Source organism: Danio rerio, chromosome 7 (assembly GCF_049306965.1).
Source record: "Danio rerio strain Tuebingen ecotype United States chromosome 7, GRCz12tu, whole genome shotgun sequence".
NCBI classification, from domain to species: Eukaryota; Metazoa; Chordata; class Actinopteri; order Cypriniformes; family Danionidae; genus Danio; species Danio rerio.
The window spans coordinates 40,463,882-40,488,916 of NC_133182.1; the positions used below are offsets into that span (position 1 = coordinate 40,463,882).

Here is a 25,035-nt window from a genome sequence, read left to right on the forward strand (position 1 = left end):
TAACGGGTGTAAATATTAGGTAAACTAACGTTAGTAAGTAATTTGATTTGACGTAATATTGAAGACCTTTAACTTTACCTTATCACTGCTATCCGTCCTCATTTGACTTTTTCCTCCATCGTCTCGACCGAAAGACGAACTCGTTAAACACTCAACCAGTGAGTTCTCAATTTTTTCTGTAATAATCTAAATTTTCGGATTAACGTTATTCTGAATAAGTTAGATACTTTAACCACATCACGCGCTTCTTTGTCGTGGTTTATTTTGTCTCGAAGTTGTTAAAAGATAACATAATTCGACTAGCGAAAGCGTTAATTTAGGCTCAAAGAACTAACTTACGTGCTACTTTTTTGGTCTTGACTACACTTATAATTTACTTATTTATTTTGTTATTGAACCTATTTTCAACTCACGTGGAAGCAAGCAGCTCGGTGAAGAGCTCAGAAAAAGAAAGCTCTCTGACCAGAGCCGTTGGGCAACAGTAACCATGGAGAAAACCCACAGACAACAGAGTATATTGTCCACTCAAGTAGAGCACAAATCTTCATAGTCCTTCTCCAAGGAAAAACAGACACGAATTTTGCCTCGTGGCAAAATAATTATATTACAATTCCACTAAAATATTTACCAACATATATAACTATAATAGAGCATTGAGAATAATAATTGAAAGGAATGACTGATTTAAAACACATGTAATGTGTTTCTCTACAGATCTGTTAAATGTTTTAAAAACATATATTTTTTCTTGATCACATTATCTTGTATCTTAAATAATATTAATAATTTAAATATTAAAATGTAAATATACTTTTGTATATATAGGCCATTTTCAATGCATAATCGCACCAACCAGCCTATGCTAGAACTCATTTAACAGTCTGAAACTGCAGATCAAGAGTACCAAGAGACTTTATTTCCTGTAAAATATGTGTTTGTATCTACATATATCTTAAAAGTAAAGTAAAACTAGATGCATAGTTTGAATATTTTGACCTACAGTAACCTCTAAAATAATTAATCAGAGCTGACTGTAAGTCAGAATACACTAAACATCTCTCAAAACAATGAAAACTTCAATAGGTGTTATTAATATATTAGATGTAATTTAAATCAATACATAAATTTAATTGAAGCATGTACTACAGAAACCAACAAACGTACAGAAAAGGTTGACCCCCCCCCCCCCCAAAAAAAAACTGTCAATGTATAATTTGCACCCTGTAAATTACAATGTACATGGAAAAGGGGTGTGAGAACGAGCAAATGCAGTTTAAATATAATTGTCTTTTAATTAAAAAATTCCATTAATAAGTACAGTAGTACAACGATAGTAAAGAAATAACAGAGACCATTCCTTTTTAAATGCTACACAGTGTAAATATTCATCTGCACATATTGTAAAATAATACAAAAAGGATATAATGCCTTTATATCCCTGAGGACCAGAAAGCTCATATTTATGTGCTCCCTTTAGCATTTGATCTAACCTTACAAAATGCTGCTTACAGCAACAAAGCTATCATGTTCCAGCTGATGTCAGCAAAGTTTCAGAAGTAATGAATTTTAAGCCAGGGAAATACATTTGTTATGTGTACAGAACAAATTGGTATATGTACAGACCATTTCTCACCCTACACAGTTCATGCTGTTATATACACAGTTTTGCAGCTTTAGGTACATTATTGATGTAACAAGGAACTATCATTCACTGAGTCAGCCCATACTGTGTATAACTAGCTCAGATGAATCTTTGTGTTTTTATAATCAAGCATATAATGGATTTTGACAGGATATTAATTTAAATCTATGTTCAGACAGACATCTTCTTGATTTGGATGTTCCATATCATCTCATATCTCGTGTCAAAAAAGCATCATGCAAAATAGAATCAATTTTTTCTTTGTCAGAGGCACTAGACACTGTAAGTGACTTCTTGAAATACTGAATCTCCACCTTGCCGGACTGCTTGGCAAGCGCGATGCCAGAAAATGTGTTTTGTTTGGCCGGCTCACCAAACACTGCCATGGCTGTAACCCTGTTCGAAAACAGAATTTAAAAACAGTAAAGTGCTTTAGCAACTTGCTTTCTCTACATACTTACACATTGAGGAATTATTCAGCATCTAATATATTTTGTATAGCACTAAAAAAAAGTTTGCCATTATATTAAAAAGATTAAACATTTAATGTCCTGGCTTTTTACCGGTCACTGTGTATATTCTCGGTGATGACTGGCACATAATCCTTTTCTGTCAGGTCCCAGATGTGAAGATCAGAGGCAGCATCCAGAACACAGAACACAGCTGGCCGTGTCTGAGACCACTGCACAGACAGAATGGGAGCTCCACTAGACCGTCCTGCCCACTCCATCAATGGATCTTCTCTCAGGACAGAGTGTAATCGAACTGACCCATCACTGCAGCCAATCTACAAAAAGGTACCAAAGGGCTTACAAACCACAAGGGATATTAAGGTGCCATATAGTGCATTGATTTAAATAATTAAATTGTGTAAATTTAAGGCAGGAATTCTTAAGCATTTAATAAATTATTTCTGTTTTAATCTGTTTAGGAAATATTGTGGGCATAACATCAACTGTTGCCTGGAGCATGCATATTAATGAACCCATTTGGAGATTCAGAGTCTGTGTTTTGCTCTGATTGGCCCATTTTGATTTGACTTGATTGATAAACAGAGATTTATTTCCAAGTCTTATAAGCCTATAATGTCTAAATCTTCTCTGGCAAATATGAACAGCATTTTCCAGTACATCAGTGCACAGTGCTCATGAATGTGTGCCCAATACTGACACTGAGGAGAAACAACTGTTATGTGCACACAAAATTATTCTCGTAGCTTGACAATATTCCAATTGACCCACTGAAAGCTTATCATCTGTTTTGAGGATGTTTTATTGGTATTTTTCTGGACGTTAAACAAGTCAATTGCTGTCTATGGAGGATAAGGGAGCTTTCAGATTTCAACAAATAAATATTTCATCAATAATTTGTGTTCTGAAGAAAAATGAAGGTCTCAGAAGTTTAAAACTATATGAGGGTGACTAATTAATAACATTTAATTTTAATTTAAGGTGACCTAATACTTTTATAATATACTCCTACAACCTTGAAAACAGAAATATAAAAAAATACACATACGGTGCAATGGAAGCTGCACTTACCAAGAAAAAGGGTTCCCCCAAAGGACTGAAGTCCAGTGCTGTGACTTCCACTGGCCTATAGCTATCAGACTGTGATCTGTAAACCTTTGGGAGAACCTTCAAACTGTGCCTTGTACCATGTCTAACCAGGCCCTTTAATAATATAAAAAAGCATTTTAATTTAATGTAATGGGAATTACCACCAAAAATATCCACTATCATCACGTAATGCTTACCATGTTAGTGCCAATGAAGTAATGATTTGAATCAGAAGGGAGGAACTTTAACTGAAGGCTCACAGATGGTCCAAATCCCATTATAGTGTCTTTAGGTAATCTCTCAGTGGTCTGTAAAGAGGAGCTGTGGAGTAGTTTAACTTTACCACCAGGCCTGAGACCTAGCAAGATAGACACAGCATTGCTAGCATGATGGAGGTCTAATGGAACTGTGTAAAATGAAGTTAAGTTCATTTAAGTATTGTGTTGTTTTGATTATACACATTTTTTGAAGCAGTCTTACAGAAACTAGAGAAATAAGACTTACCTAGATCTGTTTGTGATCCAGAATCATTTCCTTTGGGCAGCTCAATCACAACCTGTCAAAAACAAAGCGTGATCCAAATCCCAATTTCCTTTTTCTTTCTCTCCTGACAGTGTGAACAGCATAAACCTTCAGTTCTGATGCAGGTCAGATGACCTCAGTCTGAACAGTTGAATTGTTATCTATGTAACTGACTTTTGCATCATTCTAGATTGGCATTCTTCATAATTCTGGGCTGAAGTGAGTCACTAAAGATTTTACACTCTGTTTTATTTATTTATCTTATTATTGTTTTGTGAAAATGACAAATGGTTGCTGATATATTCATTAGAGGCACAATGAGGTGTTGAACTCATAAGTGTTACAGCGGCAGCTCTTATGTCATTATTTCTAAATATTTAAAACATTCCTCTCGTTCTCCTCACCCTTTTCTCTTCTGTTTCTGTCTTCCTTATTGCCTGAAAACAAATATGCTGGCTTCCACTGCACATCGCCTTATAAATAAATGTATAATGTTGACTTCAGTGGTTTTTCTTTGGTATGACAGCATGCTATGTGAGCTGTGTGGTGTTGTTGATGTAATTTTGAGCATGGATCAGTTTGCACTGGAATGCGATATTGGCCACATTTTTTTATTAACATGTAAACAACAAGAACAACAACAAAAAGCAGTTTGAATATGATGTCACCAAATTGATGTGAGGTTCTGTGAAGAAAAGATGAAATGCTGAAAATGAAATGCAGACATACCCAGAGAGTTAGCACTCCATTTTCATCCAGAGATCCTAACTGGAATGACAATCCCATACACTCTAGATTTAGTAAAAAGAAACAAAACAATTCTTTTTGTGATTCTTCTCAAAATGTACACTTCAGTTCAAGCCTTTAGTGTTGCTTAGAATGTTTTTATAAAAGTTTTTTAAATGTTAACAACAATAATGTAATACTATATAAATATACTATAATGTAAAACTATATAAATGTTATAGTTTTGTACATTTTACAGCTGTCATAATAACCCCCGTGTTCAGTGTCAGAGGATCTTTCAGAATTCATTCTGAAATGCTGATCTGAATTAATTTTTCCCCCCGCCCTAATTTTTTTTATGTTCAAAAGATGTATTTTGTAAAATGTAAAAGATGCATACTTTTAAGCTGTAGTGTATTTTATTACTTTGAAACGATGAATGTCAAATGCATGGATTAAATTACCTTCTATGTCTGCAGTCAGTGTGCTCGTTGAACTCATATCAGCAGATGCTATTACAGGTTCAATGGACACTACAGGAGAGAGATGACCCACCCCTGAAAGCACAGCATCTGCAAGCAAACACAAAACAGTTTACCTGTGAACTGATTTCAAACATCTCTTTCTAAACACATGAAAGGGCTTTTTTGCATGCACATATACGTTTTTTTTTTTGGAAGGCACCGTATCTGAAACAGTCTGACCTGTTGAGAAGGTTGGGTAGCGCAACGTCCACACCTCCTTGCCAATTTCCAAATTGGAGTGAGAGCCAGAATGTTCTCTGAGGTCCCATACGATCACTGAGCCCACTGCTGTACCAGCAAACACTAATGTAACTTTACCAGGACTGAAACAACAACACTTCACCTGAGAGGGCCAGACAAACAAGCAGAATTTTTGTATTGATCCTTATGGTGAATTTTAATGACATCAGTATGTTCGTTTTCATACTTCAGATTCATAAAGAAGAATTTTTTGGGGTCTGGATGGTTCCCAGATGTTCCACACGCAGACAACAGTCTCACTGTCAAGGCGAACAGAACTGTTTTTGGAAGACGGAGGATGAACAGACAGAAGAGTCTGTCTTTGGACCTGAGAAAACTGCAGTAGACTCACCTGCCGACCTGAAAATAGGTAGATATGCACATATAAATAATTTAACAAACAAGGTATATAAATATTTACCACCATATGATTACTGATTGTATGTTATATTTGACCCTGTTAATGAATTTAAATGTTCACTGTGTTAAGATGGTTTACTGTTTTTGAAAGAACTCTCAATGCTTTTTGTATTTGATGAAAATTACATAAACATTAATACTGTAAAATATTATTTCCAATTAAAATAACTGTTTTCTATGTGAATATTTTTTTAGCATCTATATGTTTTCATTTCTTTTAGCATCATTACTTATGTAGTATGTATTTCAGTGTCACACGGTCCTTTTTGAATTATCCTAATATATTACAGTAGGTGAGAGTTCAAAGTGGCTATTAACGCCGCGGCTGGTACCGCCGCCGTTTGAAATAGGTGCCGCTCTGTTTTTAGTGTATGACCGCAGTTTGTGAATGAGCCGCCAGGGGGCGCAAAGGGACGGGATGCGAACGGACAGAAATAGATCATACAGCTACTGTGCTTGTAAATGATATTAAACAATAAGTCAAAGCATTATAATTCCTTCATTAATCATTTAAAATTTGTTAACACGCTTTATTGTAAACTTTTTAAGTGCAAAGAGGATTCGTTTTGGAAAATAGAATTGAAGAAGTAAAAGACAACTAAAATGAAAGCACAAACATTTAGTACAAATAAGTAGTCTTAAATAAATAAATAAATAAATAAATAAATAAATAAATAAAGCAGCCTAAATATAGAAAGATGTTCAGTGTTTGCTATTTTGATAGGACTAAGACAAGACATTTTCATTTATGTTTTATTTCTGTTTTTATTTCCATTTTCGTTGTTGATTATATTTTACTATCTTATTTATGTCTCAACAATTGTACATAAACGAATAATAAACGAATAATGAAAATAAATGAATAATGAAAATAGGCCTAAATAAATTATTTATTTAAAGACATTGCCGTACAGTACGTGAAACACTGAGAAAAATAAATTGACCTACCTTAAGCAGATCACTAAAAGTATAATAAAATTATTTTTGCCGCAGGACATAAATTAAGTCTTGCAGGTTTATTTTTAATAATTTAGTTTCAGTTCTGTTCATTTTTTTTTCAAAACGTCAATGTTCTCCTTTAAAGTAGCTATAACTGTTGTTTTGTTTTTTTGTTTTTTTTTTTACTTATGGCTCAGTATGTTTTGTATTTTAACTTCATATTCAGTCACCTTGCAAATGTGTGTGAAATATAATGCCGCATAACCGCGGAAAAAAAAGAAAAAACTGTCGAAGGTTAGAGCTAATTCATCAAAATAAGCTATATTAAAATACAACATTTATGTTAATACAGGCAGAGTGTGAACAAACTCAAGGCTAAGATATGCGCTTGCCTTTTAATGCATTTGCGGCCTTTTTATAGGCTAAAGGAAACTATGTATAATAATGTTTTTTTTTTCTTGTTTTTTTTTGTATGATAAAGGACAATACACATTATGTTATTGATGTAAACTTAGGCTAAAACTTACCATTGATAAACGTGACCTACCTCAAGCAGATCACTTAAAGTATAAAAAAATAAAGTAGGCTATATATATATATATATATATATATATATATATATATATATATATATATATATATATATATATATATATATATATATATATATATATATATTCTTAATAAACTTCACAGCCACAAATATAAAAACAACTTTTATTAAAACTGGGCGAGGATTAGAAAGAATACGATGCTTGTTATATATAATTTAAATTTTGATTCCAATTTCTGCAAGCACATTTTTTCACTCGCTACTCTGCCAGAAACTTCGCCGCCGGAGAGCACCTCAATAATGTAAACATTTGTTTAAAGATGGAGCGCAAGATGTGCCGAGTGGCAACATGTGAAGAACGATGGCAAAGCTAAGTGTGATTATTGTAATAAACTAAGTTATAAAGCAGAGTCCCGACCAACAGGACTAAGCATATGCGGTTGGCTCATTCTTCACGAATATAGAATTAAAATAATGGCGCGTTAGGTTCACTAAGCAGCGCATTCTCTCCGCCTCATCGTTTAACCAGCGGGACACGCTGCTGAAGCAGGAGAGACACTCCGTCATTCATAATCTTAGCTGATGTATCGGAGTCGAAAGAATATATCAAAGAGGAATTTTCTTTTAACAGTCCCGATATGTTTAATCTTTTTATTTTATTTTTTTTCGTGTCATTTCTCTTCAGCAAATTAGATATTTTTTTAAAGCTGCTTGATTCTTTTAAAACCGAAAGCAGGGCCCATAGTGTTTTTCCATAAGATACTCCTTTATGAATGTTTTAATTTTTTTATTAAAGTTTTTAATGTGCTTTTTGATAGTTTTATTTTATTTCAAGCAGCATCTAAATGCGAATTTATCCTCAAAACTTGGCATGAGAGCGATGCAAGTCATGTGTGGCATAATTGCCTTTTTTCCCTGCGCGTGCGAGATCAATTTCTGATCTTTTTGCAACTAAAATGAAAGCATAAACATTCAGTACAAATAAGTAGTCTTAAATAAATAAATAAATAAATAAATAAATAAATAAATAAATAAATAAATAAATAAAGCAGTCTTTTAACCTAAATATAGAGAGATGTTCAGTGTTTGCTATTTTGACAGGACTAAGACAAGACATTTTCATTTATGTTTTTATTTCTGTTTTTACTTACATTTTCGTTGTTGATTATAGTTTACTATCTCATTTTATGTCTCAACAATTATAGATAATAATAAACGAATAATGAAAATTAATGAATAATGAAAATAGGCCTAGATATATTATTTATTTAAAGACATTGCCGACATTGAGCTTAAGTTGAATGCAGCTTCATCAAAAGCAGAAAAAAATAAAATAATTTGACCTATTTTAAGCAGATTATAATAAAAATATTTTTGCCGCAGGACATAAATTAAGTCTAGCAGGTTTGTTTTTTTAATACTTTAGTTTCAGTTCAGTTTTTTTTTCAAAACGTCAATGTTCTCCTTTAAAGTAGCTATAACTGTTGTTTTGTTTTGTTTTTTTACTTAATGGCTCAGTATGTTTTGTATTTGAATTTGACGCGTCAGAAAAAAAAAACGCTGAATCTCTGCAAATATTTGGTTAACTTATAAAACAAATGTATGGTTTAGTGATGTTAGTAATGCATAGAAAAATGCAAAGCAGAATTATTAAAGTTATTATTTCATTGATCTGAACATAACCATTTATAATATAATTACTAACCCGTCGTCTAAAATATTAAAATAATAAAATAGTCTATTATTTTATTCATGGCTAGAGCTTGATTAAATTGATTAACAAGCCATGTGCTTTTGTTTGTTTGTTCTCGGTACTGGGTATACGCAAAACATTTTCTAAAATGTCAAGCAGTATTTGTCTATAGAGCAGCATTTTGCTAATTATAATAGTCCTTTATATTTATATACATGTGTTTTTGCATATTCGTTATTTCACTTGATGCATTCGTTATTTAATGTTTGAATACTGAAATAAAAAGCCATCGTTTAAAAGGTTATTTCACCCTCAAAATGTAGCCTGTTATATGTATCATTAACGTTTTATATAAAACTGCTGTGCAGTGTAAATGGGACCTTAATACAGTTTAAAGCGAAGTTGTCTGTAAGGATGATGGGCATGGCACTATTGTTGTGGCTCGCGTTGTGAATATCATGTCGCATTTCCACTGTCGGCCTATAGCTCGCAGCGCGTAACGCAAACCCAGCCCCCAGAACGTCCCCCGAGTGTTGGCATCGTGCATCCGTTAATAACTCGGTAGAAAATGTATTTTATAACATCCTCATTTAGACACAGTCAAACATTCAGCCCAAATGCACTGGAGAGACCTGAAACGTGTTCCCAAAAATGCTCTGTTAGCACGATTTGATTATTATCATCATATCCAAATAATTTATAAATAATATTCTAAACCTTCTCTGGTGTTTATTGTTTTTAGAAAATATCTAAAATCTTTTAAAAGAAAATATCTTGTAAAATAAAAGTTTGATTTGGCTTTAACGGTTTTATTTATGTATAGGCCTACCTAAACTGTTATAGCTTGCTTTTGCTTGTTTTATATTGGTTTATTTATTTAATGCGATTTTATTATATCCGATAATGTAATTCTTTAAATTATATTTCAATGTGGCTTAGGCTTATCAAGATATGACACTTGTTTTGAGTCTACAAAAGGTTATTTGTAAAGTGTTATGTCTTTCTGTTGTATTCATATGGTGTATTATCTGCAAAATAAATAACAAAAAGAAAGAAGCCGCTAGCAGCATCCACAGAGCTGTGAAGAGAGCGCTCTTTTGCTCGGTCTCTCACACACAACCTTTATGTCTGCTGTGTCTTTAATATGGTGTGTAGATTATTATGCGTTATTGAAACATCAAGGGGGACGCAGCAAAATCACTTATAAATTAAAATTGTATTATTCTATGCAACAGCCTTACATTTAAAACGGAAACATAAGGGCGATTTTAAGCAAAAAGACCTCAGCCTATAAGTCTAGATGTTTTCTTTTCCTTTTTATTTATTTGTTTATTTGTTTGGCGCATGTGTGCGATAGGAAAACTATAGTGTAATTACGGCAAGCCATCTTTCCCAGACTCGGGGCAAATTCCTTTCACTCCGTCCCGAAGCCCCAGCTGGCCCTTCTGCCATCCACTGCGTAAAACATATGCTGGATAAGTTGACGGTTCATTCCGCTGTGGCGATCACAGACTAATAAAGGGACTAAACCGAAAAGAAAATGAATGAAGAATGAATGAATAAATTAATAATAATAAAATAAAAATAAGGTAATAATAAACACAAATGCCGCGTAAGCGGCCTTTTTTTTAGAGATGGTACATTTGAATTGCCTCTTCCCACTTCCCCCACCTCGAAATTGAAAGTTGCAAAGAGAACTCAATAGCAAAGATCATAGCCCATTAACACATCAACACATAGTCCATTTACACATCAACACAGTGCAAGTTTAGCGGAAGAATGTCAAATCAGAATCACGCAGATGAAGCACACCAGCTACTACTATGAAACTATTAAAATTGTTTTGTCATAAATTTGCTTATTTGCAGCAGCTTTTTTTCGCGCAACGGAAAAGCGGCGTTGGGAAGCCGTCAATGAATAAAAACAGGGTCAATAGTGAAAATCGGCTTTTCATTGTATCCCTATTACCTATATCAATGCATTGAAGGCCTTTTATGGTGTCATCTCGATAGAATAGCCTAAGTTATAAATAATTTAAAGAACAAAGTTATAAAAACTCACATTACATAAATAAACAATTAAAAATATGTTTAGGTTGTCTATTTAATTGCCCTCGTGATGATGGTGTGCTTTATCATTATGTGCGTTTTACTTATAACTAACCTGGGCTGCGTTTCCCAAAACCATCGTAAGCCTAAGAAGTTCGTAGAAATGATCGTACGACTGATCTTAATATTACGGTCTGTTTCCCAAAAGCATCGTAACTTAAGTAGCACTTGAAAATCTTCGTGGATCTACGAGTGCTCTGGAGTAATCGTAAAGCCTTAAGTGCATCGTAAGGAGACAGAGTTATGAGGGCACCTGCTGGACAACCGGCAAATTGCACCTACAATTTACTTCTCTTCAAAGTCATTATTCATTTTATTTGTACGTATATCTCTATTCATTTATATTTTCTACACATTACACAATTCAATATACAAATAATAATAATTAATAATTAGGCTAAACTTTTCAAAAATAAATGTAAGAGCTTATTTATTTATTTATTTATTTACTTATTTATTTATTTTGATGTGAGATAAGCAATTTTTGATAAAGAAATTGATAAATAATTCTACTTAATTAAGGTTTCATATAAATATCGAAAATGATGCTGATGTCATTTCCGGCAAGGACTGTTAGAATTAGTTTTATGCGAGATTGGAGCAAGACAGTGTTTTTACAGTACGACATTTCCAGTTAATTTATGTTTTTAAACTGGCTCAAAAATATTTTTTTTATGTTATTCGAGTTGAATATACATTCACACAAGTAGAAGAAGAATTATATGGATTGCTATAACATGTGCAACAATAACGAGCCATTCTATAGCGTGACATTTCAGCACTTAACAAACGGATAGCGACTCCTAAGTTGCACTTAAAGCTGGGCTACGTGCAATTGTGTTAAGTGCATTTTTGGGAAACGCACGTGAAACAATAACGAACGTTCGCAAAATGACTCGTAGAAAACGCTCTTAAGTGCTAAGATCAATCGTTATCGGGAAACGCAGCCCTGATTTAAATGATGGATCTGCGACAGAGAAACTAGGGGTTTTGGGGGACATGCATCACTATATCCTTTTTTTCCCCAAACTGTGCATAGTTCAGCTGCAAGTTACTGTACGTCTTTTTTTGGAAAAGCACCCCATGTCCGCTAGTGCCGCGCGCCTCTTTCTCTGGGCAAAAATGAGTTGATTTTTAAAATAATAAATATATAGATTAATTAAATTTTCAGCAAAAGAGACATTTATTTCATATTTCACTATGCATTTCATCTGATCTTTATAGCTTAATTAAACACATATTGTCAAAACCCACACATAGGCCTATTGTATGAAAATGAAAAGGGCATTTTTTGTTATTATTACACTACTATTTGTTATTTGTTGCCTAGGCTATTTTCACATTTGAGGTGCTTTATTGGCATGACAAGTAACTGTACATTCGTTTTGCCAAAGCAGTGCGCGTCTCACAAACAAGACAGTGCAAAAAGGGCAGTAGTGCAAACAAATATGAAAATAACATATAGGCTAATAAAAAAATGATTAATAAAAATAAAAATAGAATAAAAAAATAAAAATATAATAATAAAAATAAAAATAGATTTTTGATAACATTAAACAGGATAAAGGTAATAATAGTAGCCTATTATCAAAAGTAAGTCCACATAAAGAGTTCCAGTATTTGTGTGTTGGAGACAGGAGCGGGTATTGTTGGGTGAACACACAGCAGCACACACACTCCCCCAGTAAGATGGGTTCTGTTCGACAGGGACTCAAAGTTGTTTTGTATGTGTTGGATTATCGGGTAGAATTTCTCCCGGATCTCGGAGTATTTAGTGCACTCGGGATATGCAGCTCCGTCTCAATCAGCTGCTGAGGGCACAGCCGCTTCTCCACCGGCAGCCATGTTTTTTTTTTTGTGCGGGCCCGTCTTTACGGCTAGCTGATGTCCGCTGCCCGCTTCTAACATGTTAGAAAATCCTGCAAATCAAGCTGTCGGTATCTCCCCGCGGTTGAAATTGTTCGTTATTCCGAAAAAAAGAAGAAGAAATATCAGCGCGCAGTAGTTGCTTTCTAGATTATTTAGGCCTATATTCAGCTGTTTTAATCTTGCAATTCTGATAATTAGAGATAATGTCTGTTCAACTTGTCTGTCATTTATTTCTCATTTGCTACTTATTTTATTAATTTGTTGATGTTAATATACTACATAGTCTTGTATATGCATATCTAAAATCCTTTGGCATTCAAATTTGCTTTGAACTTGAAAGAGAGAAAGAATCGGATTTTACCTGTCAGAGCACATTGCATATGCTTTTTTTGAAATAACATTTATTTAACAAATATTTTAGCACATCGAAAGTAATTAAATTACCTGTCTTTTGATTAAAACCTTTATGCAAAAAGATCAGAAAAAAAGGCAATATGCGACACATGACATGCATCGCTCTCATGCCACGTTTTGAGGATAAATTCGCTTTTAGGTGCTGCTTTGAATAAAATAAAACTATTAAAAAGCACATTAAAGAATACTCATAAAATAAAACCTTGATAGAGGAGTATCTTATGAAAAAACACCAATTGACGGGCTCTGCTTTCGGTTTTAAAAGAATCAAGCAGCTTTAAAAATATAATTTGCTGAAGAAAAATGACAGGGAAAAAAAGATTGAACATATCGGGACTGTCAAAAGAACATTCCTCTTTGATATATTCTTTCGACTCCGACACATCAGCAAAGATTATGAACGACGGAGTGTCCTCCACTGCTTCAGTGGCGTGTCCCGCTGGTTATAAACGAGGAGGCGGAGAGAATGCGCTGCTTAGTTTCGGCTCGATATATTTAAATAAAAACTAACAACGAGCTGCTTATAACGCTCAAAAAGTTAAACTCAAATGCACAACCCTTGTTGGTTGCACCTGCAGGATGCACAATGAACCTAACGCGCCATAATTTTAATTCTATATTCGTGAAGAATGAGCCAACCGCATATGCTTAGTCAGTCCTGTTGGTCGGGACTCTGCTTTATAACTTATTAGTTTATTACAATAATCACACTTAGCTTTGCCATTGTTCTTCACATATAGCCACTCAACACATCTTGCGGTCCATCTTTAATGTTTAGATTATTGAAGGTGCTATTGACGTTTTGAGAAAAAAATTAATAGTACTGAAACTAAATTATTAAAAATAAACTTGCGGGACAAGGCAAGCACATATCTTAGCCGTTTGTTCACACTCTGCCTGTATTAACATAAATGCTGTATTTTAATATAGCCAATTTTGATTAATTAGCTTTAACTGACAGCCTTTTCTTCTTTTTCCGCGGTTATGCGGCATTATATTTCACACGCATATGCAAGGTGACTGAATATGAAAATAAAATACAAAACATACTGAGCCATTAAGTAAAAAAACAAAACAAAACAACAGTTATACTTTAAAGCAGAACATTGACGTTTTGAAACAAAAAAACGGAACTGAAACTAAATTATTAAAAATAAACCTGCCAGACTTAATTTATGTAATATTTTCATTATTCATTTATTTTCATTATTCGTTTATTATTATGTACTATAATTGAAACATAAAATGAGATCGTAAATATAATCAACAACGAAAATGTAAATAAAAACGTAAATTAAAAATATAAATGAACATGTCTCTTAGTTCTATCAAAATAGCAAACACTACATCTCTCTATATTTAGACTAAAAGACTGCTTTATTTATTTATTTATTTATTTATTTAAGACTAATTATTTGTACTGAATGTTTGTGCTTTCATTTTAGTTGTCTTTCATTTCTTCAATTCTATTTTCCAAAACGAATCCTCTTTGCACTTAATAAGTTTACAATAAACCAGGTAAAAAAAAAATTAAATGTAAGTTGAGGTGATCGCAAGTTCACAACTGTGAGGTGATGTGCTCTATCGGCAGGATAATCTATATTATTTTGCTGTTTTTCATATGCGCACGTTTAAGATTTGAGATTATAACATTGCCATGATAGTCAAAGAAATCAAAACATTATTTTCACCCCAACGCAATTTAATCGGGCACTGAAGGCTAATAACTTAATTCTTATATTAGCTTTTTGACTTCTCACCATGTATCTTTTCTACAGCATAGTATAGTGTAAGAGCATGTCTATTACCAGAAAAACTAAATTAAAATTATATTTTAATTGAACACATCACATCACATACAGTAAGCTACGCCTACAGAACAGTCTGTTTAGCATTGTGAAAAGGCAAAGCTGAATATCTGTGGTTAAAGTGCCACCCAGCGGTCAAATGCTGCTGGCGCATCAAGCACCGCCGTCGCCGCGGCATGAATGGCGGTACAAGGAACACATTGAAGTAGTAACATCTGTATATACATTTATTTTAATGAATGTACTAAATTCATTCATTATAATAAATATATTAGTGACAATTATTGTTATGATTTATGTTTTTTTTCCTGTTTTTTTTCACCCTCCTCTCCGTTTGCTCAACCCTAGGTTTCTTATTGGTTTATTATTCTGTCCATCATCATTATGACGCTCTCCGGTTCCACCAATCCCAGGACGAGCCGCAAGTATTTAAAGCCCTGTCAGTCCAGTGTGTGGTGTGCGCCCTGCCTCGGCGTACCCTTTATGCTTCACGCAATTTGTTTGTGCAAATGCTTCGTCTATTTTGTGATCTCTCAGTTACTGTGATAATTCGAGTTGCTTGTTGAACTTTGTTGGCTTTAAGTAACATATGATGATGGTTGTGTGATTCTAAACTAAGATTTAACGGACTTATCCGGTTTGTTTTGTTTTAGTTTAGATTGATGTTTTGTTAGATTAGTTTGAGTGTTTTGCCACCCGTGTATTTTTGAGTTTTGTAGTTTGATTAGTTTAGTTCGGGTGTCGTACACACTGAAGATCTCTGTTTTTATTTGTGTTTCTTTTTGACGCCTAGTTTAGACATTAGATTTAAGGATTGTTTTGTTTTGTTAATTTCTTTGATTTGGCTTACACTCGTTGTTCTTGTTTAAAGATAATAATTATAAATGTTTGTTTGTTTTTTTCTCCCCCATTTATTATTGTTACATGTTTCAATTCAATTATTGAGTAAAAGCTTTAAATGAGAGTAACTGAACCTTGCCTCATTATTGATCTGTCGCACACATTACACCTGTCTCACTTAAATGTTACAGCATCCCACTTTAACATCATAAAACACGTAACATTTAAATACAGTATTTATATAATAACTATTATTTTTGATTGAGCACCAATAATAATTGTTCACAATAGAGCCCCAAAGCAGATTTATGAAGGATCATGTGAGACTGAAAAATGAAGCAATGAAATTACTATTCTTTAATTAAATATAAAAAATGTAATATATTAAAATTAATTTATATATATATATATATATATATATATATATATATATATATATATATATATATATATATATATATGAAAAGGGGTTTTAAAAAAAATAGCACAGTAGTTCTGTTTTAGCTGTATTTTGATCAAAGTAGGGTAAAATAATGATGATCATAATAAAACAGCTAATTAATGAATGTAGAACAATAAAAATAAACAAGAATACATCAGCCACATCTATTTATAAGTAAATGTAATGCATATAAACGTTACCATTCAGAAATGGAAGTTTGGTGTTGAGTTGAATGCACCCGTCACTGAAGGACAAAGCATCAGTTTTAGAGCAAAGTTTTTTGACAGAATTACTTTGTGCCATGTTCTCCTCGACCAGAACAGCCATCACCTAACATAGAAATAAGCACCTGTATTAATAAACTAGTTCTTTATCAGTGTCATGGTCCACTTCAGATCATATGCACATCTATATCTATTTTTGTGAAGAAATTATGCAAGACAATAGCATTTTTTTGTGCTTTTACTGTCTTGTAGAGATTAATTTTAAATATGTATTAATAACTGTAATGAACTAGTGTTTAAGAAATATAAAGTGACCCATAAACAATATTCTTTACCTGTGCAGCAGAACGTAAAAATGTAGTCAGGCGTTTAGAATCAGTAGATGTTCTTGCTATGGATTCCACTGCATTGGCCTGAGTCCCTGTAGACCCTTTCAAGTTCAGAGAAGAAAACAGAATTTAAAAACGCTTAATTTTAACATTTACACTGTTATTTATTGATAATAATGAAGTAAATGTTGAACCCAGTACCACCACATGCTGATTTTGCTTCTGGTGGGTGTTGAGTCCATTTGTCTGTCATTTCAACATCTTCTGTTTGTATATCTCGATCAGTGCTGTCTTCATTGCACTGCACATAAGCCTAGACACACAAAAGACTCGTGGGATTTTACAAAAATACATTTTTCATGAAAAAAATAAATACTTGACAGAACACATGAGTAAAATGATTTATACAATTTATATGGCAAGTTATTGTTGTGTGTATTGTATGGTAAGTTATGTACACAAGACTTCAGAAGTAAAAGTTCTAACTCTGAAATTCCAATGATTGACGCCTGCGTTTATTCCATCAACCAAAATGGATTGACAGACGTAAACTTGACAGGTCTGATGAGCCACTAACATGACTGAATGGGTGCACTCTGATCCCCTCATCTACTGAACAAACAGCTCAATGCAGTGGGTTATTAGAGGAAGTAATGCTGGTTTTTTATCTTTTTTACATTTTTGGTCTTGTTTTTCCTCAGCAATAATGCAGATCAAAGTGTACACATGCATACTTTCAGTCACGTTGCAAGTGTAAAGGATCGTCAAGTTTCTGTTTATGTCAAGCTATAGGCTATAGACAGTTTTCACCTATAGTTTTGGTAGACGAAATGAACACTGACTGACATCATGATATCTGTAATGCTTTGTGTGGTCTCACTTGTTGCAAGTATTCTGCAATATGTATTTTAATATGTTATTAATATAGTTCTTTGCTTGGTTCTATACACTGCAACATTTTTTAAAAGTAGTTGTTACCACCTGCATTTTGGGATAATTAAAGGGACAACACAAAATATTTTTTGAATGCAGGTTGCTTCCACACATCGACATCCACAGTAGAGAAAAAATAACTATTGAAGTCAATAGGTTCCAGCTACCAGGATTGTTCAAAATATCTTCTTTTGTGTTCAACTACAGAAACTTGAATAGGTTTTGAACAAATATATATATATATATATATATATATATATATATATATATATATATATATATATATATATATATATATATATATATATATATATATATTTTTTTTTTTTATATATATTTGAGCAATTGTTTAAAAACATTGACAGACATTTTTGAGTACTTACTCAAACAGAAAACCCACAAAATAAGATGAACATGCCCTTAGCACTATTTATTTCTAACCTGTTTTGTATTGGCTGTTCCAAAGTTCTTGATGTACATGTCATACTCATTGACAGGTGGAAGGTCCAGCATAGAGAAGGTGATGGAGAAATCTAAATCAATCAGGCGCAGAAGTTCCTCACTGCGCTTCCTATAAATCAAATCAAATGCAATTGATTCATAAACTTAATCAACAAATCTATTTAATTAAATAGTATGTTTAAATGTAATTCTTATCAGGTTATCATATAAAGAACTTGCTTTTGCTTCCTGGCCACTTTCTGGCTGATCTCTCGTTGCTTTGCTGACACAAAATCAATAATTGTGCCACGTGTTTGATTTGCGTTCGAGAGCCTGTCTGAGAAAACACAATAAAGCACTGATTTAGCTCTTCTTTTCTGTAGTCTGCAGCAGAATGAACACAAACCTTTGTTTAACTACCTCTCTGGGTGACAGTGGAGTCTGCAGTTGAAGGCTTTGATCTTGCAGAGTAGATTCTCTCGTTTTCTTCATCCATGGCTCTCTGGATGGCTTCAATCTCTTGTCTTCTCCTGGGGCTCAGCTCTCTCTTATCCTCTCTTGCTTTATTCTCATGTTCCTCTTTCTCATCCTCCTCCGCTTTATCATCCTCATCTTCATCTACATCCTCAAAGTCCTCCTCATAATCCTAAAAACAGAAATAACAGCATTTCAAAATATGCAAGAAGATATTCAAGATTCAGCATATAAATTCACATCAGTTATTTTAAATAGTTATTTTACTCCTCGTCCACTTGTTCAGATGTGTTTCTATCTTGTCTTTCACACAATATAAGATATTCTGAAGAATGTTGAGTAAAAAAGCAGCAATTTACTTCCATAGTTCCATATTTCTTTGTTGATACTATGGATATCAGTGCTGTTTTTTTCAGCATTCTTCAGAATATCTTGTTTTGGTTTCCAACAGAATAATTAATTCGTGAGTGTGAGGAAATGCTGGGGACATTTTGGGGTGAATTATCTCTTTAATGCAAAAAGGTAAAAATGACTTTGTCCTTGCCTCATTGTATTGTTATGTATGGTATTAATTTTCCAACATAAGTTATAATGGAAGAACTGGACTGCTTCCCACCTCAAAATCTTCCTCATAATGATTACGATCATCTTTGCTTGATTCCTTGTCCTGTTCCGTTTCTTCATTCTCTACCTTGAATGAAAAAAATTAGCAACAATTAATTTTTCTAAATTTACATATTTACAAGTTTACAAAAGAAGAAAAGTATTACTCAACAAAACTAATGTATTTTGTGAGACACAAATTAAGCTCAGAGATGTGCTTTTGTATAAGATCTGACATTCAGATTGATGTATGTTGTTTTATTTGTGTAAAATGTTTTATAAGAAAGAAGTTAGCATTAAACTTAAAATGGAGGTGACTGTGGGCAAGAAAGGGTGAGGAAAAAATCATAGAAATGGTTTTATTGAAAGATCAAGCTTTTTGGCGAAAAAAAGAAAGAAAATGAAAAATTAAGCATCAAAATAACAACAAATGCATGCAGCACAAAGGTAAACTTAGGCCTGTCATGGTAACTATCTTTTGTTGTATAATATATTGCACCAAAATATATTGCGGTAAAATATAATATTTTATTCTTAATAATATTTCATTGAATTATAGTCAATTTAACAACTGAATAATTAGGGCATTGGAATCAGAATGTGAAAACAAATATCTTAAACAAATAAATAATAATAAATATTAACAAAAATGTGCAGAGGCTGCGATATCTGCAACCAGATCTATTTTCAGTTGCCAGCCACCAACATGAAAATATACTATAGTCATTTATAGTAAATACTATGGTGTTTTTTTAACCATATTACTGAAACCTCCAATAGAGATAGAGATAGAGATGCTGCACAATCAGAAAAAATGTTGCTAGAATTGTTTTTTATGTATGGGCGATATTTATTGCATCACCAAAAACTATTGAAGTCATGTCTATGTATTGTGCGATAAGTCGATATATTAATTACTGTGACAGGCCTAGCTAAACTTTTATCATCTCATGCCGAATATTAACTTATTGCCACTAATCTTTAAACAAGAATCTTACAGAGACCTCTGGATCACTTGTTTCAGCTTGATCAGACCTCCATGTTAACTGAGGTCTCTTGGTAGTTTCCTACACACCCACACAAATACAAAACATGTAGAAGCAAAATGTATAACCTCACAAACCTAAAAAAAAGCAAATGGATGTCATAAAGCCCATGCATTTATTAGACAATATTTGTACCTCTTTGTCTCTGCTTATCCTTGCATTCAGGTCATGGCCTGATAAATCCTGTTTCTGCTCTCTGTCACTCCTTTTGGAGTCTGAAGCTTCCTTGTGCTTTCTTTCATGCCGCCGCTCTCTCTCTTCCCTTGCCTTTTCACTTTCTCCATCTTTGATGCCGTGAAAATCCTTTGAGTCTTTCAGCTCCTGCCGATGGTGTTCAGCTTCTCGAGAGTGACTTGTTTTTGCCATCTGTCGACACAAACAACTTTAGTGAGACTTTTAATCAAAGTACTTTGATTATAAATACTAATACTAATCAAAAGACTTTTAATTTAGATGTAGTAAAATAGTGATATTGTGAAATAGTATGGCAGATTTTACCATTTTTATATATTTTATATTTTATTTTTAAGTATTTTTGCCAATAGCTTTGCTATCACATGAAATTACACTTATAAATATTTATAAGTGGATAACAGTTAATATAATAATATGTAACAATAAAAATGTTAATCATTTCAAACATTTCACTGGTAGATTACATTATTACTATATTATACACTCACCGGCCACTTTATTAGGTACACCTTACTTGTACTGCTTTGGACCCCTTTTGCCTTTCAGAACTGTCTAAACTCTTCATGGCATAGATTCAACAAGGTACTGGAAATATTCCTCCGTATTGACATGATGGCATCATGCAGTTGCTGCAGATTTGTGTTGCACACATCCATGATGCGAATCTCCCGTTTCACCACATCCCAAAGGTGCTCTATTGGATTGAGCTCTGGTGACTGTGGAGGCCATTTGAGTAAAGTGAACTCATTCACATGTTCAAAAAGCCAGTCTAAGATGATTCGCGCCGTATGACATGGCGCTATCCTGCTAGAAGAAGTCAACAGATGATGGGTACACTGTGGTCATAAAGGGATGAATAAGGTCAGCAACAATAGTCAGGTATGCTGGGGAGCTGACACAATGTTCAGTTGGTACTAATGGGCCCAAAGTGTGCCAAAAAATTACCCCCCACACTAATACACCACCACCAGCCTGAACCGTTGATGAAAGGCCTCCATGCTTTCATGTTCCTGATGCCAAATTCTGACACGACCTTCCAAATATCGCAGTAGAAACCAAGACTCATCAGAACAGGCAATATTTTTCCAATCTTCTATTGTCCAATTTTGGTGAGCCTGTGCGAACTGTAGTCTCAGTTTCCTGTTCTTAGCTGACAAGAGTGGTCTTCTGCTCCTGTAGCCCATCCACCTCAAAATTTGAAGTGTTGTGTGTTCAGAGATGCCCTTCTACATACCTCGGTTGTAAAGAGTGGTTATTTGAGTTACTGTTGTCTTTCTATCAGCTGTAACCAGTCTGGCCATTCTCCTCTGGCATCAACAAGGCATATGCGTCCACAGAACTGCCGCTCACTGAATATTTTCTCTTTTTCTGATGATTCTCTGTAAACCATGGAGATGGTTGTGCGTAAAATTCCCAGCAGATCAGCAGTTTCTGAAATACTCAGACCAGCCGGTCTGGCACCAACAACCATGCTACATTCTAACTCACTTAAATCACCTTTCTTCCCCATTCTGATGCTCGGTTTGAACTGCAGCAGATCGTCTTGACCATGTCTATATGCCTAAATGCGTTGCTGAAGTGAGTTGCTGCCATGTGACAGTTGGACAGGTGCACCTAATAAAGTGGCCGGTAAGTGTAAGTGCAATACCTTTGATTTGACTTACATGACTTTCTTTATCTCTTCTCCTCCTCTCTTTATCTTCTCTATCCCTTCTGTGTTCTGAAACAAAAGAGATCTTATATACATTACACACTCTCAGAAAAAAATTAAATGAAATAAAAAAAAATCACTATTTATAAACTGCTATAACCAAACCTCTTTCTTTGTGCCCAGAGTGTTCTTTGTCGCTGTGTCTCTCTCGCCTTTCTCCTTCTCTTTGCTTTTCATCATATTCAAGTCTATACCGGTCACTTTCTCTTGCTCTGTGTCTTTCTCTTCTCTCTCGTTCTCTTTCTTTGTCTCTTTCCCTCTCCTCTTTTTCTCCTTCTCCTCTCTCCTCTTTCCTTCGAGCTCTCTCAGCCCTCCTTCTATCTCTTTCTCTTTCCTTGTCCTCCTGATTGTACATGTCCACATTCCTGTCTTTCTCTCTATCCCTCCGTCTTTCACCATTTTCCTTATCATCTCTATTATATCTTTTCTCATCTTCATCTCCATCCCCATGTCTCGCTTTCTCCCGCTCTCTCCTTCTCTCTTTGTGTCTATCCTCCCTGACATCTTCCCGTTTGATATCCTGGTTTCTGTCCCTCTCTGGATCTCTGTGTTTACTCCCCTCTCGTTCTCTCCGCTTTTCTTTCTCTCTCCTTGGATCTCGGTCAGGATCTCTGTGTCTGCGATCCTCTGATTCTCCATCCCTGTGTTTTCTGTGCTCCTCTACTCGCTTGGATCTTCTTCTGCTCTCCTCATTGTGTGCCTGGTGAAACAATAGCATTTTAACAGGTTGTGCATTTAAGCTATCTCTTTTACTTGCACACAAGCAAACTGCAGATTACCTGAATGTGCACTTTTAAATCATCAGACCTCCAAGTGTCTTCTTTAGTTATTTTCTTATGAGGGAAATGGACAGTACATGTGTTAAAACTGTGAAGAATGAAGCTCGTGGCTGCGTTAACGATACATAATATAACTAATTAAGTACTGCTTGACTCAGTGTTCACATTATGAGATGACAGTAATGAACAGGTTTAACTGAAGCAGTTTTATTTCGCTATCGACGAGTGGCTAATCGCACTGTTTAGCGTTAAACTATCAGCAATAAAACAGTCTCTATTCACCAGTTTCTATCATACGGGTTAAGAGTTGCTATACCTTCACAGAGCGCATTACTTCAGGGATCCACTTTCTCTTATTTATCCAACAATCGTAAGTTTGTGTTGACAGCTTTTTCCTCCGCCATCCCGCTACACAGCTACAGCGCACGCGCAGTTTAATGATACTATGGCAACATGACTAGCTGGTAACAACAGACTAATAAATCGAGCAAAGAGCAGTCGTTTGATACAAACGTTACTATGGGACACGCAGTCGATTTTTAACAATAGTCGAGAAATCGAACTGATAAAATGACTACAGTCTTTGCCTATTTGTCAAGATCTGGGGCGGCCAAACTTATTTTTTTTATAAAAGGCCAAAAAACCAAACTTGATTGAGGGCTGTGTGCCAAAGCTAAATACACCAAACCGTATATTAAATTTGCCATGGGTAATTTTCTAATAATTTGCTAAGATTTAAAAATAACTAGAAATAACATTGCTTTAAACTTATTAATTTAAGATGCAGTATCATTGTTAGCATTATATAATGAACATTACAGTAAAAACATAAACAATCCCATTTATAACATGGAGTTCAATGCTGATTACACTAGTCGAGCTGCCTTAAAATTTGCCTTGATTTGCTCGTTAGTGTTGTCAATTGACAGTATTTACGTTTTAAAAGTCTGATTTATTTTCAACATTTAATTGAAACTTTTAATTTTAGTTGTCTTTTTTTTTAAATCCTCAATAACCTCCCTATCATTCTCCCCCTCTTTTCAGGTGGGATGGTGGGCCAAACCAATATGGGCCAACTTTGTCCCGCGAGCCCTTCTTTGGGCATATCTGGTCAAAATAGTCAAGATGTAAGTCTGTGTTCTAAGCATATATACAGTTGAAGTCAGAATTAGCCCCCGTTTGAATTGTTTTTTCTTTTTTAAATATTTCCCAAATGATGTTTGCAGGGAATTTTCTTCTAAAGTCTTATTTGTTTTATTTCGGCTTGAATAAAAGCAGTTTCATTTTTTAAAAAGATTTTAAGGTCAAAATAATTACCCCTATTAAGCTATATATATATATATATATATATATATATATATATATATATATATATATATATATATATATATATATATATATATTTTTAGTAGTCTCCAGAACAAACCATTGTTATACAATAACTTGCCTAATTAACCTGATAACCTAATTAACCTAGTTAAGACTTTAAATGTCTCTTTAAGCTGTATAGAAGTGTCTTGAAAAATATCTAGTCTATTATTTACTGTCATCACGACAAAGATAAAATAGATACGTTTTTAGAGATGAGTTATTAAAACTATTATGTTTAGGAATGTGTTAAAAAATTGCTCTTCTTTAAACAGAAATTGGGGGAAAAATAAACAGGGGGCTAATAATTCAGGGGGGGCTAATAATTCAGGGAAGCTAATAATTCCGACTTTAATGTTCTTTATTATCATCTCGTTTGGTTATTTATGGAAGGCTGTTTACAAAAAAAAGTATTCGTGGGCTGAATGATTTGTACAAGCATTTTGGATGTTGTGTTTTTAATTTACGTTGTGTCTTAAAGTTATTGTTTTAAAAACTGAAAGAAATATTATGGGTATTGTGTCTGTATTTACATTTGTCATGTGTATGAATCTAATAAAGGTCTTTAACTAAGGTTTCAATCACTGTTAGATTGGTGGTTTTAATATTTTTAGAATATAAATAAGAACAACA

General features: G+C 33.9%; 2 protein-coding genes across 14 annotated transcripts in view; one reads left to right on the plus strand and one right to left on the minus strand.

Moving 5' to 3' along the window:
• Positions 1-25,035, plus strand: part of esyt2b (extended synaptotagmin-like protein 2b) — an 860,030-nt gene that overhangs the window by 778,949 nt on the left and 56,046 nt on the right. The window lies entirely within an intron of this gene.
• dync2i1 (dynein 2 intermediate chain 1) lies at positions 1,268-23,463 on the minus strand. 12 transcript variants are annotated; one of them, XM_005166441.5, is made up of 22 exons: positions 23,351-23,463; positions 23,035-23,088; positions 22,361-22,955; positions 22,209-22,264; positions 20,485-20,715; positions 20,308-20,370; positions 19,317-19,391; positions 18,647-18,872; positions 18,467-18,563; positions 18,227-18,356; positions 17,054-17,165; positions 16,859-16,953; positions 16,500-16,629; positions 5,401-5,573; positions 5,154-5,316; positions 4,914-5,021; positions 4,453-4,514; positions 3,706-3,757; positions 3,399-3,559; positions 3,184-3,315; positions 2,206-2,429; positions 1,268-2,038 (listed from the first exon to the last, which is right to left on the minus strand). In XM_005166441.5, the coding sequence occupies exons 1-22, from the start codon at positions 23,363-23,365 to the stop codon at positions 1,849-1,851; spliced, it is 3,144 nt and encodes a 1,047-aa protein (XP_005166498.1). In that variant the 5' UTR covers positions 23,366-23,463; the 3' UTR covers positions 1,268-1,848. The 12 variants fall into 12 exon arrangements, with proteins under 12 accessions (XP_005166498.1, XP_073764943.1, XP_002662902.2 ...); XM_073908842.1 differs by having other exon boundaries at positions 3,399-3,607; XM_002662856.7 differs by having other exon boundaries at positions 20,302-20,370.

Bases quoted from the DNA above. Each gene is read 5' to 3' on its own strand.
- dync2i1 (XM_073908841.1), bottom strand. The intron at 20,371-20,484 runs GTACAAATATTG...GTGGGTGTGTAG, and splicing joins GGATAAGCAGAGACAAAGAG to GAAACTACCAAGAGACCTCA. The intron at 2,039-2,205 runs GTAAAAAGCCAG...GTTTTCGAACAG, and splicing joins GAGAATATACACAGTGACCG to GGTTACAGCCATGGCAGTGT.